This window comes from Lepidochelys kempii, chromosome 4 (genome assembly GCF_965140285.1).
Source record: "Lepidochelys kempii isolate rLepKem1 chromosome 4, rLepKem1.hap1, whole genome shotgun sequence".
Taxonomy (NCBI): domain Eukaryota; kingdom Metazoa; phylum Chordata; order Testudines; family Cheloniidae; genus Lepidochelys; species Lepidochelys kempii.
Window position 1 is genome coordinate 30,858,976 of NC_136383.1, and position 21,332 is coordinate 30,880,307.

Genomic DNA, 21,332 nt, shown 5'->3' on the forward strand with positions numbered 1-21,332 from the left:
GTATGTGTGTATGTCCGCACATGCTCAAGATAGTTTCATCCTGGTCCACTGCCTATCTTCCTACAGCTATAATTCCTAAAGATAAAATTCAGGAGGAGAGATGGAAAATTGAGGGCAATCAGGATTATCTATCATCAGCTACTCAAGTTCAACATCCAACACAGTTGAAAACAAAGACACAATGTAAGAAAATCCACCAAGTGTTCCTAAGCAAAAGTGATTTATTGTTAAATTAAATATAGCAATTTTACTTACTTCATTTGTTCAACTTGCAACATGTATTTGTTACTCATTCTTCCCTAGTCTGTTTGAAATAAAAGCCAAATACTGACCTCACATGCACATGGTTCAGACTGAAACAAATGAGAACCAAGTGTGTGCATCAGAGGGCAGAGTTTAACTTTAAGTGCTAAACCATGCTCAGTATGAGCTGGAGGTTAGCAAGCTATAGAAAGAAAAGGAGGACTTGTGGCACCTTAGAGACTAACAAATTTATCTGAGCATGAGTACTCAAGTCCTCCTTTTCTTTTTGTGGATACAGACTAACACGGCTGCAACTCTGGAAAGTACAGAAAGCATTCCACAGTCCCCTTTCACAATGCATACCATACAAGCGGTTAGCAACACAGCTTTTTGATTTGAATTGTAGTCCGGTGCAGAACAGTAAAGCCTAGAATGAGCTTCCTGCTCTCAGTAGTGTGGATGCCCAGATTGCGGAAACAAAGGAGAAATATATATAAACGTACTTCAACTACACAGAATATATAACACCCATCAGATAAGAAACCTTAACTGAACTATTTTTTTAAAGGGAGGGTACTGGAATGGAGAAGAGCTGTGCTCTGAATTGGACTGAAAAATAGGGAACATTCATCAAGTTTCTTCCCCAGCATAGATAGGACTCTGGTGTCTATCAACCTCTCAATAACTGTGTTGGAAAGAGTTTTGTCCTATCTACACAAGCAGCTGTTTTCTCCAATAGTTTGTTGGAGGTGGCACCCAGATTAATTTCCTAGTGTGAATAAGATAGTACAGAGTTTACAGATTAAGATAGCTGTAAGAATGGACTCCCCACATTCTACTCTGTGGGGTGTTAATTCTGAAGCTCGCATACAATTTGTGTGTCAACACTTAGCTGTTTATAGGCAGGGAATGGGGTGGGAATTTGAACAGAGGCTCAGGTTCCCAGAAGGGATCAGAAGAGGGTACCAGCCTTTGGATTTAAAGAGACTCAGATATGCTATTTAAGTGCATCTCCATCAATGCATGGTCTATTTGACCTCTCCCTGGCCCTGTTTGTATAACAGCATCCCTAAGGAGCAGCCACATAGAGCACAGACCTGAAGATTTCAAGCAAGATGTGTCAGATGGCTAAGAAACTCCAATTAGAGAATTATGGGGAATATTATAAAGAAGTCTAGGGGTCCATTGCCGCATTAAAAAGTTCTAATTTTTTTAAGAAACTGGAAGAACTTTTACTATCTAAAAAAGATTTACACAAATCTTCATAAAATTAAATTTTGATTTGGTCAAGGAGTTATTTCTACTCTTCCTCACTTTTCTTTTTTCCTCCAGCAAACATTTTCTTTTATAATGCATGGCTTTCCTTAAATGCAGTGGGCCAGATTCTCAGCAGCTGGCATAAATAAGTTTAGCTAAACTGAAATGAAACTATTCCAATTTAAACCTGCTACTGATCTGGTCCAATAGTGTTTGCTTAGTCCTTGCATAGGCCTTGGTTTGAAGTTGTATGTGTTGCCAGAACGTTTTCCATTTTAAAACGGAAAATACTATAAAAGTAGCTTTAATTGTTCAACCACTCACAATTTGACATATTTATTAATGATAAAGATCATAATGCCATTGAGTATTAGCAATGGAGGATGTAACTAGCAAGAAAAGGAAGCCTTACCCAATACCATTACTGAAACTATGATTCAATAGGACCCAGCATTCTTTTGAAAAAACACATATTGGTAAACGTAGTTTGCTTCCAGTTGAAAAGGTGCTACTTGAGAAAAATAAATATCTTAAACAACGCAGATCAAGGAGGACTGCTAAGGAGGACTCCTGAATGCGTTAGGAATTCTTGTGCTCATTACTCGGTGGAATGGGAAGCTGGGCAGGAATAAAATGGGGCGACGAAAGGGACAGAAAGACACCTTTACCATAAGAGTAACGTTGATGTTGGGTAGACATTTCAAGGGCACATAAGTCTCATTTCCAAAAAAGACTTAGGCACTTAGAAACTTAAAGCTCAGTTAAATTAAGGGAATTCAGGCTCCTAAGTACTTAAATCACTTTTTAAAATAGGACTTAGGCACTCTGAAAATTATTTCTATGGGATGGAATTAGTTTCGGCTGAGCCAAATTATATTACTGTATATGCTTCCACAAGTTATTTAAAATTATTTTCCTGCCAGTTGTGTTTCAGACTGTAGCACTGATGTGATGGAGTACCTTTCACAAGAATAAAGGTTACTCACAGCCTTTTAGAAGTGGCCAACAACAAAAAAAGAAAGAGTGTGTCCTTAGTTTATTTCCCCCTTAGCCTGGTAACATTTAAATTATTTTGTTTTGGGGAGCAGCTATATGGATTGGTTGGTACAGCAGGGAATTTCATGAAGGATCTGCACAAGGATTAACAACTCCACTTAAATTTTACAATTTGTGGAGCAACAGCAATTAAACACACATTCCAAAAAGACAGGAATAAATTAGCTGTGAAAACTGTCAACGTGGCGTGGGAAACAGAAAACTTGATCTTCAAAATATGCACCAGTGAGATGATGAAAGTTTCTCCAAAGCATACTGTATTGCAGCTCTGTTATACTGAAGCTGTAAAATCACTCCATGAGAGTGCTATGAAATATGTTTTGTGAGTGGGCATTGAAGTTTGGGTTAGATTGCTCTATTAAACCCATAGCAGGGGTGGGGACGAGGGAGGGAGAAGAAAGAGCTCCATAGTATTCCTCATGCCTCCTCTGTAGCTGAAAGGGCATTTGAAGGTCAATAATGCTGCAGATTTATAGCCTGGTGTAAGCCTGAGACCCAAAAACAAGTACAGTCTGTTGCAGCTCAGTTCTAAAGAGCTAGGCAGTTGAATAAGGGGGAAATGGCAATAAGTCAATTAAAAAGACAAGATGGATAGAGAGAGAAAGAGCATTTTACATGTGGAAACCTATATTCTATTAGGATGCAAACAGAGAACAATTTGGTGCTGTCCACTTGGTCTTCACATTACTCACGTTGTATATCAGTAACACAACTGGACTATACCACTAATCACGATATAAAAATCAAACAAAGTATGTGATAATTGACAAACCAGACAAAATAGATTAACAGTTCATTATTTTCTTTCATTTTTCAAGACCAGAGTTCTTATCACTCCAGTAAAATGGGCTTCTCTCTCTCTTTAAAGATTACAAGTTTAACCATTCAATATTTTTTGAATTATAGTGGTACCAAGAGGCCCCAGCAGAAACCAGGGTCAACATCATGCCCTGCTATGAGCTTTACATACAAAAAATAGGAAGACAGTCACTAACCCAAATAGCTTACAGTCCACAGAGGGAAGACAAAGGGTAAGAGGAAGGAAATATTACCTCTGTTTTGAGATGGGGAATTGAGGCATGGAAATTAAGGGACTTGGCCACGGTCACATAGGAAGTCTGTGGCACAGGCAGGAACTGAACCCAACTCTCCTGAGTCTCAGTCTCTGTCTGGTGCCTTAACCTCCAGGAAAGTGTCTGCTCATGGCAGAATGATAGCAGGCTACTGAGAAAAGTGCAATGTTTAGTTTAAACAAATTGAAGTTTCCCCCCACACTTTTAAAGTAAGTGTTTAACATTTTAAGTTTCCTATTTTCCACTGGCAACACCAAAACCCATTATCAGGGCCAACAGAAGGAGCTAAAGAAGCATCACTCCTTGCATATGTAGATAGATTAGCTTCAAGCACATTTTAGAGGGAGGACAAACAGCCTGCTCTGGTAGCTGTATTTATGGGCTTCCTTTAGCTAAGAGGATCTCACAGCGTTCTCCGTCAAGACAGAATTATTATTTTTTCCAAAGATTGCTGTGGTTTCTTTCGATTATTAAACAAATTTCCTTTCTTAATAGAGTTTCTTCTCAGCAGCAGTCTGTGGCTGAATTTTACAGGAAAGTCTTCTTGCAAAGACTTGGGAATCTGTCCTCTCCCAAACAATTACTGTTATTTAGCTGCCAACTCCAGCCTTGCAAAGTTACACCTGACTGAAGTAACTAACTGTGTAACAGCTGCCTTTTCATGGTTATCATAGTATATTTTTGGCTAGCAAGCAAATTTTGCACCCACCTAGTGCACTGAATGATTACAATTCATTTGGAAGTTTTCTCCAAACCTCTTGCTTGTATTAATGTTAACTGATTCAGTTATCAATGGGTAAGTATGATCAAATTTTACATTAAAAGTTAGGGTTAGCACAGGACCATAGTACTGTACCATCTTGGTTTCTGCATGTAATAGTTCAGTGAAGTAGAATGTAGTCTTGTGAGGAAATTCTACAAAAGTTCAGCTTTGAGCAAAAATGCTCAAGTTTTCCTGCGGAAATGTAGGTGAGATCAGCTATCCAGCAATACAAAGAAATGGTAACACAGCACGCTAGACAATTCTGCTTTGATCATTTGACAAAAGGAAAAGCACAGAACACATTTAAGTCTGTTTTCCCTTCGCAATGCCAAGTTCTCTGAGTCCCAGGTGGTTGGCTTGCATTCCCTTTGTAAAAGGATTTAAAATTCTGCTTCCTAAGCACCTCTTTTTCTGAGAGTGCTTCACCCTACAAACTTTCTCCATCACATGAAATGGGAGTTCTGCTGTCACATTTCAGTTTTGCTGTCTGTTGCTGGTTCCCTTCCACTACAACTAAAGAAAACATTTCTCAGTTGCTTAATTCTCTAGTTCCTAGCCCCAACATTTACATTACCCTTTCCATGAACACTCCTCTTGACTTGCCCAATGTTTGGTTGGATAAGATGCTCAATATTAACTGCTACTGTATCTATTGCAAGGACCCTTAAATAGCAGGTTAATCTAATGGCCATGCCTGCATATTCATTCAATGCACTAGCAGTGACAGTACCTTATCAGTATAATATATGGATAGTCTCCCCAGGCACTATCCCATGTTACAAGTGGGTAGACTCAATGGATTTAACTTTCTTGCCATTGCTAACATTGCTGATTTAGGACTACATAGAACATGATATCACGATACAGGGACATCTTCAAGTAACAATATATTCATTCTTGTTAAACCCTGGATTTGTGCTGGAAATGGCCCACCTTGATTATCATACACATTGTAAGGAGAGTGGTCACTTTAGATGAGCTATTACCAGCAGGAGAGTGGGTTTGTGTGTGTGTGTGTGTTGGGGGGGGGGGGTGAGAAAACCTGGATTTGGGCTGGAAATTATCTTGATTATCATTCACATTGTAAGGAGAGTGACCACTTTAGATAAGCTATTGCCAGCAGGAGAGTGGGGTGGGGGGAGGTATTTTTTCATGCTTTGTGTGCATAAAAGATCTTCTACACTTTCCACAGTATGCATCCGATGAAGTGAGCTGTAGCTCACGAAAGCTTATGCTCAAATAAATTGGTTAGTCTCTAAGGTGCCACAAGTACTCCTTTTCTTTTTGCAAATACAGACTAACACGGCTGTTACTCTGAAATATATTCATGTCATTAGTTTGACTTTACTATAAAGCTTGTAGTTTATTTTATATAAATACAGAAATATTTAGGTGCTGTTAGTAACTTTTCAATATTAAGTAGTTCTACTGCTCTCAGTTATTATAAACAGCACCAGTCCAAACTATGCACATAATCCCTGTCTCTAATCCCAGGTTAGCATTTAAAATTAAGCCTTTTTTAAAAATAAACGGTGGTAAAAATTTACAAGAGGGATTAAGTCCCACCAGTTCAAAAATTGCTTAGACACTTAGGCGTCTAAGTGAAGAACCACTTACTACAGTGACAGAAGGGGTTCTTTCATCTACCTCTCTGAGAGTCAGTAGTGAGGTCGATGGAAGCATTCTTCCATCAACCTAAAATTGTCTACACTGGGGCTTAGACTGGCTTAATTACATCACACAGGGCATGACATTTTTCCCAGCACTGAGCCATGTAAATAAGCACGCCTAACTCTGCAGCATAGACCAGCCCTTAGTCTCACTGAAAGTCAGTGGGACTTGGGCGCCTTAGCACCTACAGCACTTTTGAAAATTACTCCACCTCAGTAGACACCCAAAACTACGTAACCATCCCAAATTGTTAATTAAGCATCATACAGGGCCCAGGTACAACATGGTTATACGGGCTGTCCAAATGCCTGCATAATTTCCCTCTGTAAATTTGCCATCTAATCCTTGTCGGCATTGCACAAGTACTCTCCCTGCTGCGAGGCTGAACATAACAGGTCTGTCTACCTTTTCCTCATCCCCACCCATAAGTTCAGCCAGCTAGCGTGAAGGGGATGGGAACACCTGCTCAACTCTACAAGAGTGAAAGCCATGGTCCTATGGAGTTATTTAGCTCCAGAAAAAACACAGCTTCGGTCACTTTCAGTTTTGCAGAGTTTAGGAGTTCTTCAGAATATCATCTTAAATCCTCCCTACTTCCATCTGGCCTCACTCCTCCAGTAAAAAAACCATTTAACCTCTCTCGTCTTACCAGCTGCCTGGGCTTGCAAGCACTAGCCTCAAACAAATGGTAGGAGGGAAAAAGAGTACTGGCCTTTTTATACGGCCCTCATCACCATGGGATCTGGGTGCCTCAAATCACTGATCGATTTTATCTTCACAGTATACCCCTGGATGGTAGGGAAGTATTATTCCCATTTTACAGAAGGGGAGCTGAGGCATGAGGTAGATTGAGTGACTTGCCCAAGGTCACACAGGAAATTCGTGGCTGAGCTGGTAACTGAACTCAGGTTCCTGAGTCCCAGTCCACTGCCCTGTTCCCTAGACCACCCTTCCTACCCTATAGAAAAATCCCAAGGGAGGGATCCTGCAACTTCAGCAATAGGCGCATAGTGGTCACATGCGCAGGCCCTACAGCACAGCCACATTTTTTCTATTGCCTGAACTGGACGGCAACAAGAGTTAGGGGTGGCTGTATGTGTACACAGAAAAAAGTTAGACCTGCTCATAGATCAGGTCAGTATCCAGAAGGGACAGGAAGCTCTCACAGAGGCCCGCCACTGGGGGAAAAGCAGCAGTGCCACACAACACCCCTCAGCAGGCCATGTGATACAGGCAGCTTGCTTGCCCTGATAAACCACATAGCACGTAGATGTAGGCCAGGGCTGGCCAGCCTGAGGAGGAGCCAGAATTGACCAATGTACATTGCCAAAGAGCCACAGTAATATGCCAGCAGCCCCCCCCCCCCCCCCGCATCAGTTCCTCTCCCAGCGCCTCCCTCTCCCTCCCCCTGATCAGCAAGGGAGTGGCAAACTCAGGGGAGGGGATGGGAAGGGGTGGAGTGGGGGCAGGGCCTGTGGCAGAGCCAGGGGTTGAGCAATGGGCACTCCCCCCAGCCCATTGGAAAGCTGGCGCCTGTAGCTCCAGCCCCGGAGTCGGTGCCTATACAAGGAGCCGCATATTAACTTCTGAAGAGCCGCATGTGGCTCCGGAGCCTCAGGGTGGCCAACCCAATGTATGCTATAGACATAACGTACCTAATTTATGCTCTCTTTTTGGAAAGACATCTACCCTTACAGCTTGTCAGCGATATCAACTAGTATAAAATGAAAGCAGTTGTGTTTTAAACTCCTGAAGAAAGTGGTTTGAAATGAAATGGTAAATGATCTCCACCTACAGTGGCACTGCACTGGTAAGCACCACAGTAATATATATAGAAACTGTTTTGGGACACACAGAGTGAAGAACAACCTCAAAAGAGGTGGAGGTTAAAATAATTTCTTCTATACGAAGATAAAAAACAAGTTAAGAACTGGTTTCAGAGTAACAGCCGTGTTAGTCTGTATTCGCAAAAAGAAAAGGAGGACTTGTGGCACCTTAGAAACTAACCAATTTATTTGAGCATGAGCTTTCGTGAGCTACAGCTCACTACATCGGATGCATCCGATGAAGTGAGCTGTAGCTCACGCTCAAATAAATTCGTTAGTCTCTAAGTTAAGAACTGTGAACTGAGACTAAGTGTTCCCAAACCAAACTGTCTGATCTCCGAGAAGCTTCTATTTAATCAAAAACTAGGTGATAAATTATGAAAGACTTAACAAAAATACAACCCAAACCTCACACATTACTCAGAAACAACTTACTGTTCAGAGTCATAATAATCCATGCCCTTCTTTTTCTTATTGTAAGCTGCAACTCTGAAGGGTACAATTTCCAATGTTTTGAGGCCTGGAGCCATAGTCAGCACTTTTGCACCATGGGTTGGTTCATAGAGATCTTTCCCAGTCTCAGGGTGTGGCATGCCTGCTGGATCCCGTCCCACGATGTAGAAATTAGCTCCTGCTACCATCCGTGACCTGCAATGCCACTGAACCTGGAACACAATTTGAGAAAAACAAACGAACAGGAGACAAAGAGAAGTTGTGGGAGGTAAGTGGGAGGACCAACAACGCTATTGCTACCGCTAAACTAACACTATTGCCTATAACGTAGAACTAGGCTCTGGTGTCTCATGTCCCAAGAAAATAAATAAAATGTGCATCAGTGTATATATTATTGTTATTCTACAGTAAAAATATAAAACAAGAGTTTTCTTGAAAGCAATATTACATACCAGTTTGTTAAGCAGTTCGCAAGCCATAAATCAGTGAGGGTTCAACAGAGCACTTGCTATTAGGTTCATGAAGACCTGACTGGTCACAGTGCTGGTTTTCCATTTCCAGCTGCTAAGTTTCATTAAAAGACAGTCAGGCTACAATGAATACTTTCCTCTTACTTTTCCATGTAACCAATTACTGTAGTTGCCCTAGGGATGTCATGTTAAGATGTAGGGAGAAGCTTCTGTAGGAGAGTAATAGGATGACACAACTTGGAAAGAATATGTTGACATGACGAATGAATGGAATGAATAATGAATAGAATGGTCAGCTGGGACCTCTAAATTTAAAGGAACTAAATAAAAAAAAAAATCTATAAGGGCAAACGCTAAGTAATATAATTAGCCTATGCAACTCCCTTGTGTAGGATAGCGTGGAAGTAAATAGCTCAGTAGGATTTAAAACAGATTAGTTATTCACGTGGATAAGAGTATTGTAGTTGTATTAACAACAATGAAGTTAAAAGAGGTGTCCTGTTTCAGCCTTCTAAACACAAGCTTATGAGTTAGGGAAGAAAGTTTCCCCTAGAGGTGAAAAATTACAGTGTTAATGTAGATATATTTCAGAGATTTTTTGACACCTTCCTCTGAAACATGTGGTATTGCCCACTATAAAAAGACAAGAGACTACAACAAAGAGACCTAATGTGTAAATCACTATGTTTTTAATGTTTAACAGCAGTGTCAAAATTAACCTGCCTGTAGAGAGCAATGCAGAAATGCTGTTCGGATAAGCCTACAAAATCAAGAAATGTAACTGAACTAACATGCTGTGACGTTGCACTCTGTATGATTTTATAAAAATATGCTAATGAGTGTGAATATAATGTAACTGTAATATGCTTCATGCAAGAGGTCTCTTGTAAGGTATCATTACAAACCTTATAATCTACTGAGTGTGGTCATCCTATTTTGTATAAATGTATCACTCTTGCATCTGAAACTAGAAATATGAAATATAACTCTGAGGTCCTATTGTAGTTATGCAAAGTGTGGGCCATTAATGGTGGTCTGGAATCTTAATGGCTCCCATTAACCAGGACAATTACCTGTAGATGGCTCTTTTTTACTTGTAAGTCTTCCTGTATACCTGTGGGCTGGCAAGTGGGTAATGAAGTCTTGCAGTGACATGTGATCATGTCACCTGAACTGGAATCCATCTTTAACCTTGTCTTTTTCCATTGAGAAGGGGGGTGGGAACCCAGAGGGACAAAGGATTCCCGCCTTATGCAAAAGATATATAAGTGGGTGGAAGAGAACAAAGGAAGTGGCCATCATGAGAAATCCCCAGCTACCACCTGAGCTGGAACAATGGCTGTACCCAGGGAAAGGATTGTGCCCAGACTAGGAAGGTGTCCAGTCTGTGAAAGAAACTTATAGAAACATCTGTGAGGGTGAGATCTTATTTGTATTCAGTGTTATTACTGTACTAGGCTTAGACTTGTGTGTTTTATTTTATTTTGCTTGGTAATTCACTTTGTTCTGTCTGCTATTACTTGGAACCACTTGAATCCTACTTTCTGTATTTAATAAAATCACTTTTCACTTATTAATTAACCCAGAGTATGTATTAATACCTGGGGGGGAGGAGGGGGAACAGCTGTGCATCTCTCTCTGTCAGTGTTATAGAGGGTAAACAATTTATGAGTTTATCCTGTATAAGATTTAAACAGGGTAAAATAGATTTATTTGGGGTTTGGACCCCATTGTGAGTTGGGAATCTTAGTGTCAAAGACAGGAACATTTCTTAAACTGCTTTCAGTTAAGTCTGCAGCTTTGGGGTGCATGGATCAGACCCTGGGTCTGTGTTGGAGCAGACTGGCATGTCTGGCTCAACAAGACAGGGTGCTGGAGTCCCAAACTGGCAGGGAAAGCAGGGGCAGAAGTAGTCTTGGCACATCAGTTGGCAGTTCCCAAGGGGGTTTCTGTGATCCAACCAGTCACACATGCCGTGTCAGAAGAGTGTCTCACACCCTCAAACAGTGGATGACCATAGGTAGGTAGCCTCTGATTGATAATACAGAAATGACTTCCACATCCTAATCTAAACAAACACACAAACACAAGTTTTTCCTCAAATATTTAAATATGTAAATATAAGCCTTCATCTAGACCTATCCTAAAATTAAAGTGGTTTTCTGCATCATTTTTATATGTATTGCCCATACAAGTGGTGCTTTATCTCCAGGCAATCCAATGACATCTAAGATTTCCTTGGGTCTTCTACATATTTAAGATACAGTAATTTTAGTATAGTGTTTGGAACACTGATCTGAGACATGAGGGAGCACATATCCTGGAGTATTCTTGAGGATACTAAAATAAACGATAGCAATAGTTTAGACCCAAGCACACACTATTTCTCCATTCCATAATATTACAATTTCTAGGCACAATCCTCAATACTCCCCCCAAAATTTAAAAGTTAATCTGATAGAGTAAAATGCACTTCCCTAAAAGATTATGCATTCTCTCACAACGTTGCTTTACAACAGCAAAATTTGGAAATGCATATTTAAAAGTGCACCTGTGTTCAAATAACTATGCTTCTTATTTGGTACTAAAAGACAGGGAGCGGGGAAATGATCCATAAGCTGAATATACAGTGTCCCAACAAAATGTTAAAAAGCAGGTAAGGTTGCTCAACTGCATATATCACCAATACAACAATTATTTAAAAAAAAAAAAAAAAAAAAAAAAGCCACCACAGGAAATCCCTAACTCAATGTTCACCCATCCACCATAGTTTTGCCATATGTATATTACCTCACCCAGACACGCCCACCATAATGCACATCTTTCCTCTTCATCTCTGCATAAAATGTGCAACACTTATCTCCAACCATAAATGCCAATTATTGAAAAAACAGTTATGCATAAACCACCACATCACTTAAGTAACATGGACAGGCAATAGTTTCCCATATTAATACACTACAACCTATTGCTACATAAAAAACTCCCTTTATTAACAATCACCCAATACAACATACTGAAACATAAACCATTAATTAAAATCTACAGGATTCACACATTAGCCATCTACTTCAATAAATCAATTCAACACTCCAACCAGTAAGAAGGTGGCTATTTCTAACACAGTTGGAGTAAACGTTGCACTGTTTTGCATGGAAGTAGGGAACTCTTAGTGCACAGATGGCTCAAGCACTCTGCACCCCTGGCACTCTTGCTTGGTTCGCTGAGACAAAGCCGGAGTGGAGGTGGCTACGAGCACCTCTGATGAGATTCTGGGCCCCCTGCTCCCAACACCTCTGCATATCACTGCTAAATCCAAAGCTCCCCAAAGCTTCTCTCACTCAGAAATCAATCGGAGTTAGGTGCCTAACCCGCTCAGGTGTTTTTGAAAACTCACTAGGTGATAATCTACATCTCTCAGCACCTAAATACCTTTGAAAATTGGGTCCTTAGGCACTTTTGAAAATACCACCTGCAAATCCTAATAGACTCTATATTAATTCTGGGGGGAGGGAGGGCTGAGGTGGGGAAAAGGGTTGTTCATTTGTGTTTAACGTGGTTGGGAAGAAAAATACGCAACCTTTAATTTTTTTAATCCTTTTTGGGAACACTTAGTTTCTCTGAAAATGTTTTATTTTTCCTTTTTTTTTGGCCTACAGTATAATGACAGATTAATACAAAGGAAGTCTTTCCATCAGTGAAATGCGATCTGGCTCCACATTTCCATTTTAAAATTAAATACGTTCCTCCTCTAAAAGAAATGCAGACCAGTAATTCCCTGCCAAAAATCCCATCAGAGCAATAAAAAATTACATATATAAACATTTTAATTGCAAGCATTACTATAGGTTAATCAGTACTATGAAATAAATATTTACTCACTTTCAGCAGTTTTACTTTTGCCAAACTGAAGTCAAACTAAAAACAACTTTCCATCTGCATTTCCCTGGCCTTCCAAACTACACTGGGTGGCCATAGTAGATCAGGAGGCATCTGGCATCTTGAAGACAGTTTGATCAATTAGCAAGTTCTGCAAGATGGCAAGAGACTAAAGAGACTGTGGAAGGCAGAGTGCCAAAGGACTGCATATTCCCCACTGTCCTCTTCTTTTATCATAAGGCATTTTCACAGTAGAATAAGTAAGCAAATGTCAAGAATTGAGCAATTAAATAGAAAAATGTTAACTTCTGATTAATGACTTTTAGGTCATAATCAAAGTTATACTGGAATGAGCAATTTCTTACCGATAATTTTCTGTTAACAGCTTCTCTCCTCATGCATCACTACTGGGTTAATATCATTTACCTAAGAAATTTGGAGGCAATCCAGTGTTGCTGTAGGCTCCAGCACTAAGTCCCACCCTGCAGCTCAGGCCACCAGAAGAGTTCTTCCAAAACTGTAAAAATCCTCCAGCAATGGATTAGCATTAAAATAATAACTTGATTTATATATAACAACCTTAAATCAATTAAATGGTCAAGTCTTTTTAGGGAAAAAAAATTTCAATTTGTTACAAATTGCATTCTAGTCATTTACCAGACCACCAGGGTAGGTTGAATAAGGAGAGAATCTGCTAACAAAGAGAATTACCAGGTCACAAATTTCTCATTCTGTTGCACAGCTTTTCTCCTCTTTCATCACTAATGGGAAGTAGTGTACCACAGAACGAGGGAGTGAAAGGAAAAGAAGAGAGTTTTAACTACTGTAATAGAATAACAGGCAGAAACAGACATTCACCCCATATACAGCAAGAGATTTGTAATTTAAAGGAATTATTTGGGAACCAACCCAGTAGCACCTCCTACGAGTAGATACCTCCGCAGGGGAATGGAAACCTACTTTGCAAATCTTCCGCAGATGAAGCTTCCCGCAAGGCCACTAGAAACACTGTAGAGGGAGCTGTGAATCTTTCTTCATGAACAGTTTTTCAGATGCCTAGCATTCCAACTGGTGCAGGATTTTAACATCTTGTCTGCAGCAACTCTGAAGACCTAGGCCAGGGGTGGGCAAACTTTTTGGCCCAAGGGCCACATTGGGATGCGAAACTGTATGGAGGGCCAGGTAAGGAAGGCTGTGCTCCACAAACAGCCTGGCCCCAGCCCCCATCCAACCCCTCCCACTTCCCGTTCCCTGACTGCCCCCCTCAGAACCCGCGACCCATCCAACACCCCCTGCTCCTTGTTCCCTGACCACCACCTCCCAGGACCCTCCGCCCCTACTGAAGTGCTATTTTGTTATACCACTAGATGCAGAAGATCTGGTGGCCTGATCTGAAGGGCAAGGCTTAGTCCTGGAGACTCCACGAATAACAACGGATCACATCCAAAATTCCACAGGTAGCATTACCCATTAGTGATGAAGGAGGAGAGTAGCTCTGCAGCAGAAAGGAGATGAACTCTCAATTTTTCAGGGCTGAAGACAGATTAGGGATTAGGATGAGACTTTCATGGGGCCAGATTACCCCATATCAACCTATCAAGAAGTTGCTTGCAGCTTTCTAGTGCTATCCACTAATGGAGATAGGATACTGAACTAAACAGACCTTGGGTCTGATCCCGTACGGCTATTCCTGTGTAAAAAGCAGCTCTCACCAAGAACTACTTCAAGATATACAGCAGAGCCCAAACTGACAAACACAGGCAAGGGAATGAACAGTTTTTCCATTTGGCATGCAAGTGGCCTATACTAGAACTGGAAAAGATTCAGAAAAGGGCAACAAAAATTATTAGGGGTATGGAACAGCTTGCGTATGAGGAGATATTAATAAGACTGGGACTTTTCAGCTTGGAAAAGAGAGACGGTTAAGAGGGGATATGACTGAGGTCTATAAAATCATGACTAGTGTGGAGAAAATAAATAAGGAAGTGTTATTTACTCCTTCTCATAACACATCTAGAGGTCACCAAATAAAATTAAGAGGCAGCAGATTTAAAACAAACAAAAGGAAGTCTTTCTTCACACAACGCACAGTCAACCTGTGGAACTCTTTGCCAGAGGATGTTGTGAAGGCCAAGACTATAACAGGATTCAAAAAAGAACTAAATAAATTCATGGAGATTAGGTCCATCGATGGCTATTAGCCAAGATGGGAAGGGATGGTGTCCCCAACCTCGGTTTGCCAGAAGCTGGGAATAAGTGACAGGGAATGGATCACGTGATGATTACCTGTTCTGTTCATTCCTTCCAGGGCAGCTGGCACTGGCCACTGTCGGAAGACAGGATACTTGGCTAGATGGACCTTTGGTCTGACCCATTATGGCCTTTCTTATAAAGATCCAGAAGATGTAGGGACACCATGTCGGAAGTGTTCAGTACTCAAAACTGGGGCTATTTGTTCTACAAACTCAGCACCTATTCAGGTACCTCAATGAAGTGACAAGATTTTCAAGAGTGTTCAGTACCCAGCAGCTCCCATTAGTCTCAACAGATGCTGAGCACAAATGAAAAATCTGTCCACTTTGTTTAGGTGTTTAAACAGGAGCTATTGCATGCAGGGTTCTTTTGAAAATCTGTCCCTTACAGTCTTAGAAGATGGGTATTCCTTATGTCACATAGACAAAGGAACAGTATTTCTCGTGTATTTCCAAAGTCACTGCTATTTCTGTTAGCAATATATTCAGGCAGACTAGGTTGTCAACACAAAGATTCCGGAACTTAAAAGAATAGAACATTACTACAATTACTTCCCCTACATCAAGAAAAATAGTTTTAAGACTGCAAATCTCAACAGTCAGAAAATGTGAAAGTTACAGTTCCCACAGCAATTTTAAACACGGCCAAACTGCATCTGTGCACTATTTCTGATTACTTGTCAGACTGAAATATATCCTGAATGAAAAAGGTAGGAAATAACACTTATTAGAAACTTTACCTTTGCATTCCTGACTTTTTGTTAAAATTTCAAATCTTAAAGCAGCATTTAAATATTAAAACATATTTCAGGGTTTGTTTGTTTTTAATATGCACTTATATACACTCACACATTTTAAAAACTGAGACATGCCAACATTTTTTTCCTACATTACTTTTTGTAAAGTTCATAGTTACAAGCTTCACTCATTCCATCAGCTCAACTTTGCCATTTTTTCCCCCTCTTGCTAAGCTATTTATTGAAGGCAGAAATTTTTTTCTTTAAAAAGCAAATTCTGTGTAGACTATGCCACATTGAACAGAACTGACATTCTTCTACAGCCAAACACAGAGAACTGTTTTTAGAGAAGTGAGGAACTTGTTTAATGTCTGTCTGTAGATAATCCTCATTAAAATAATAGGTGGATAGAAAGATTGCAAGTAATACTCACTAGATTCCAAAGTGTAACATATCGTGTGATTCCATGTATGTTTTAGATATTTTCCTAATATTCAAAATAAGCCTAAGGGATTTAGGCATCCAAATCCCACTGAATTTCACTGCAAGTTGAGCACCTAATTCCCTCACCTTTGAAATCCCAATCTAAGAGTAAGAGTAATGTTAAGAGTAAAACCACTTGGAGTCTTTTTATGATGTAATCTCTGATAGGACAAAGTAACACCTTTCGATTCATTATCTTCGGCTCTTATGGAACTAGATTTTTTTGTAACCAAGCAGCAGTTCTGTGGCTTCTAGTATAACCAGTTATACAATTAGTTCTTAAGCAAATTTTCTTCTTTCATTGTTAGTTGTAATATTTTCAGTGTGTGGCTTAGCTGTACACTATATAGTAAGTAATTGACTGAAAATGATAGAGAAGTTCAGCGGATATCAATTTATCCCCTTAACAGGAAATATTCTCATGTTTGTCAACCTTCACACTTTTTGATGGGAACGGGGGGTGGGGGGGGGAATTAAATACAGCTTAACAAGTACAGCACCTTGTGCATGTGCATGTTTTCATTCAGTGTACAATCCTGATGCCTTAAAATTCTACCTATCTTGAGGAAGAGTGGGTCTTTTATAGGAAATCAATAGAATTCACCCTGCAAGTTAGAAAATTCCCTGCAGGGCAGGTGACCTTTTAAGACTCCAAGGGTGTAGCCTACAGAATATTGCACTTGATAGTGTGAACACAAAATTTTTAAAACTATATTCTTATCCTCTCATAAAAATAACTATAAACTAACATACATAACATAAAATAGACACACTGAGTTAGACAGTAATTAAAATGTCTTAAAAGAAAAATACCAGGCAACCACTGAGAAAAAAAAGTGATACAGAAGATCAGAGTGAGACTGTTATGTTACTGTGACATTAGAAACATGCAACTTTAGAAATAAAAATTGCGTCAGCAAAAAGTTAGGTTTAAACAGACTTCTGCAGACACCTATAATCATCTTCCTATTCCAAACATTTACATGCAAAAATGTAAATTCGCATTTTTACAGTTTTAAGAGTCAAAGGCCTGCTTCTGCAGCTGCTTCATACACAGATCTCCTATTGAAAGATGAATATCCTGTGTGTTAGGTAACTATGCATGACACTGTATTCTGCATTAAATTATACTGCAAGTGTTAACATGGCAAGAAACACAGGATTTAACGTTTAAGAGGGGAGCTCATATAGTATCAAAGTACTGTGCAAATACTGGAACCAGGAACTAATTACAGAATTACCACTGTACAACTGGTATGAATTTTCACCTTGACCACAGCTAGACAGCACATGTACCGGATTCCACTGCTGATGAGAGCTATGGGTACAAACAAAGCATCTGAAGTCTATTTTACACATTTGCACCATGAACACACCATCACTTACACAAGCAACATGCAGATGGGCCACTATAGCTGTTGGGCTTTTCCTGATCTCTAAAGGAAAATTTTATGTTTTATACCAAGGGTGGCCAATCTGTGGCTCCGGAGCCACATGGGGCTCTTCAGAAGTTAATATGCGGCTCCTTGTATATTCCAGGACAGCAGCTACAGGCGCCAACTTTCCAAAGTGCCGGGCGGGGGAGGAGGGGTGCTCACTGCTCAACCCCTGGCTCTGCCCCCCCCCCCCCATTCACATCCCCTCCCCCGAGTTTGCCATGCCCTCGCTCCCCCGAGCCTCCTACACTCCACAAAACAGCTCATTAGGAGGTGGGGGAGGGAGAGGGAGGCGCTGATCGGCGGGGAACTGATGCGGGGCTGCTGACATATTACTGTGGATCTTTGGCAATGTACATTGGTAAATTCTGGTTCCTTCTCAGGCTCAGGTTGGCCACCCCTGTTTTGTACTATCATACTGCTAACAACAACCAAGAAATCTCAGCCACAATGAGACCTGGTGGAGGATACAACTGATGTTTCATTAGAATAATTTCAAAAAGCTTTAGAATCATATAAAGTGTAAGCGTGAGAGCCAAGAACATAATCAGCAACTATTGTCCAAGTGTGATGCATTCATATTCCTTGACAATGTGCTCATCTTCCCCAGTGGTTGAAGCAGTTAAGGTTTTTATATGGCATTTGCCCTTTTTGGAGTTGATTCTTTTTCTTCAGAGATAACTGTCAGGACTGCAAATATAGTTTCCTAGCTGGTTACCCAACACACCATAAAAAGAGGTTTTTAAAGTACAAAAATGTTAAATTGAGGCCTACAAAACATGCCCATTAAATCTTTACAGACTGGAAAACCATGTACATCCTGTTGATAACCATACTGGCTTAACAGCTGCCTGTTGTTCTGTAAATCATTTGCGCTAAAGAAACAAATCTGGTACCAATGTCTTCTAAATGACCTACAGAAAATGATTAAAGGAAGAGTGTTTTTTTTTCCCTTAGCTGGTTACAATACATTACTGGCAGGCTGCTTTCTGAGGTCATTGGAAATGCTGCATAAATTAGGGGATGTTTCTTATTTTATTCAGTATCACGACTGAAGGTTGTGGGTAGAGTTTTGTTCAAATCCCTCTTACACACTCAAGATTTTCACTTGGAAAACATGGAAACAGGGACACTGTATTCATAAGCGACTTAATTTACAGGTGTTTGGTTTTCTTAAACCACAACAGAGTACAAGTAGCAGCCAAAAGCAATAACATTGTTAATGTCAAAAGAGAGAATTTTTTTAAACTGCATGAATCTAGTTTTAGTGAAAGGTGGCAACATATCCACTGTAAGCAACAGCACAAGCTTCCCATAGTGCCTAGCTAACACGTCTCAACTGTGATCTGGAGCTACCTTTCTCTGTGGGTGAAAAGGCAGCTCAGTCTCCATAACTACCTTGCCTGCCAACGAGAGGTAACCGAACATTAAATGTGACTGCTGATTTTTGCTATGTGGACTCCCTGTCTACAGTAACTAGACTAAGTCCATCACAACGCCATCAGATGGTTAATTTTCAGTTACTATGAACCTAGTCAGGATCTGAACTTCCCATGGCCCGAAGGAAAAAAAAAATGGTAATGAGATATAGAACCAATGTCCCCTGAGCCAAATAATCTCCCCCAAATGTCAACATTTAATTCTCTTCACTGTATCCCACAACCTCTAGAGGGTTCAATTTGAATGCAAACCTCTAAATAAAATCTTGCCAAAAGTTATTTCATAGTCATTTTTATGTAACGCCGTAAAGCAATTCTCCCTAGATTAAGTTTGCCAAAGACACACACTCATCCACCCACCCCACTGTCCCAATTTTAATTGGGACATAAAACTAGGATCTCTAAAATCCCTGTTTTTTGGCAATTATTCAATATGTTAAAAGACTTTATAACTTCATCTAAAAAGAAAAGGTGAAGAGATATGTATCATCATGTCTTTTTAACAGAAAAAAGGAAACAGCATCTAAAAATTTGACACTGCTCTGTCTCCCATCTCCCACTTTAAACCCATTACTGCATAGAAACAGATATTTGCCTGAATAGGAAAGAGATTTCTGTGGTGCTGTTTGCTAAGGAAGAGAAGATTATTATTAAAGGCTCAACTGCCAGTTTAAAAAAAAAATACACAGCGCAATAATACAAAGCATTACAGAGTAACACTGGCATTGTTTTTATACTCTCACAATTTATCTACCTCCGTTGGTCCAGCATACATCATGGGAGATGGAAATATGGCCACCACTGTTGTTTCTGGATTCAATATTCCTTCCTCCAGTACTGCCGCATGTTGCTTCATACGCCACATCAGAGGAACATCATCCTCCTTTGTCCAGCCACCAAGTGGATGCAAGAGCAGAACTGGACGCCGGTAGCCCCGTTCTAGAAGCTGCTTATGGGTATCCTGCATTAACAGAGCATGGCCATTGTGCACTGGGTTGCGCAACTGGAATGCAAAGACAGCATCTATGGGAAGAAAAAAGGGCCAAAATGGTTAGAGTTACTATTTGTGAAGTTCAGACCATGAGCAGTAGACTGCATGATTCAACAATGTTAAATTGTGATCACTGCTTTATGTACTTTATCAGCATTTTCGAACTAGCCAATCAGCATGGATTCACACCTTACTCACAAGGCAGAAGCAAAAAATAACTCCAGGTTTTGGTTATCGAGTTGTGTCAATAATGGATTGCCTATACAATGACGTTAATCACTCAGAAAATTAGACTACTGCAATGAGCTCTACACAGCGCTACTCCCCATTAAATATATTCAGAAAAATAGACTGAAAAACAAGTCTGCTTACTGAGTGGGGCATCTCTCCAAGAGCACATTGCAGCTGTGATCCATGATCTGTACTGGTTACCAAGAGGTTCTCAAACCAGGGTCCATAGAAAGCTGGCTGGTCCCATGGTCCCTCCCACGCAGTGGTCTACATCTCCTGTCTGGGAGCGTGCTAGCCACTTGCATATACTAGCATGACCAGGGACAGCTCGCCCAGTGGGTAGGGCTAGGGGCGGTACAGCCATGCCAGAGGAGCTGCCCAGGCTCAGCACTCACAGAATATCAGAGTTGGAAGGGACCTCAGGAGGTCATCTAGTCCAACCCCCTGCTCAAAGCAGGGCCAATCCCCAGTTTTTGCCCCAGATCCCTAAATGGCCCCCTCAATGATTGAACTCACAACCCTGGGTTTAGCAGGCCAATGTTCAAACCACTGAGCTATCCTTCCCCCCTGGCTCCTGCAAGTGGCAGCTGACTTGATGCTGCAGTTCCTGTCACGGTTGCTGGCCATGGCCCTGCTGGACTTGCTCATTTACAGGTAGAGCCCTGCAACTCCGCAGATATCCGCGGATATAAATTTTGTATCTGCTCAAGGCTCTACCGATTGGATTCTGGATGAAATTTAAGATACTGGTTTTGGTTTAGGTATACATAATATCCACAGAAGAAAATGTTATGTAATACAGGAACCAATGCACCCCTATTATCTAGAATGCACAAACTTTTCTCCATAAGCAACAGCAATGGCATTTGTTGAACATAAAGCTGCCAGAGTGATCCAAATCTAGTAGCTTGCTGCTGAACTCTACCAAACAGGCATCACATTAGCAGTGATCCCAGAACACGAAAGTTCTTTGGACACGGAGGTCTTAATGAACTAGTCTACAGAATAACCAGATCACAAACCTGAGGCAGCACACAGTCTACAGGCTATCTGAGATGTCAGCAGAATTCTT

At 40.6% G+C, this 21,332-nt stretch overlaps 1 protein-coding gene across 3 annotated transcripts in view; it reads right to left on the reverse strand.

The window, feature by feature from the left end:
* Positions 1–21,332, reverse strand: part of PAPSS1 (3'-phosphoadenosine 5'-phosphosulfate synthase 1) — a 74,443-nt gene that overhangs the window by 928 nt on the left and 52,183 nt on the right. For 2 of the 3 annotated variants that reach the window (XM_073340852.2, XM_073340853.2), the window contains exons 10-11: positions 19,793–20,061; positions 8,325–8,554 (exon numbers count right to left, since the gene is read on the reverse strand). In XM_073340852.2, the coding sequence (XP_073196953.1) occupies positions 8,325–8,554; positions 19,793–20,061 (499 nt within the window). The remainder of the gene's footprint in view (positions 1–8,324; positions 8,555–19,792; positions 20,062–21,332) is intronic. The other variant, XM_073340855.2, reaches the window with a different exon arrangement.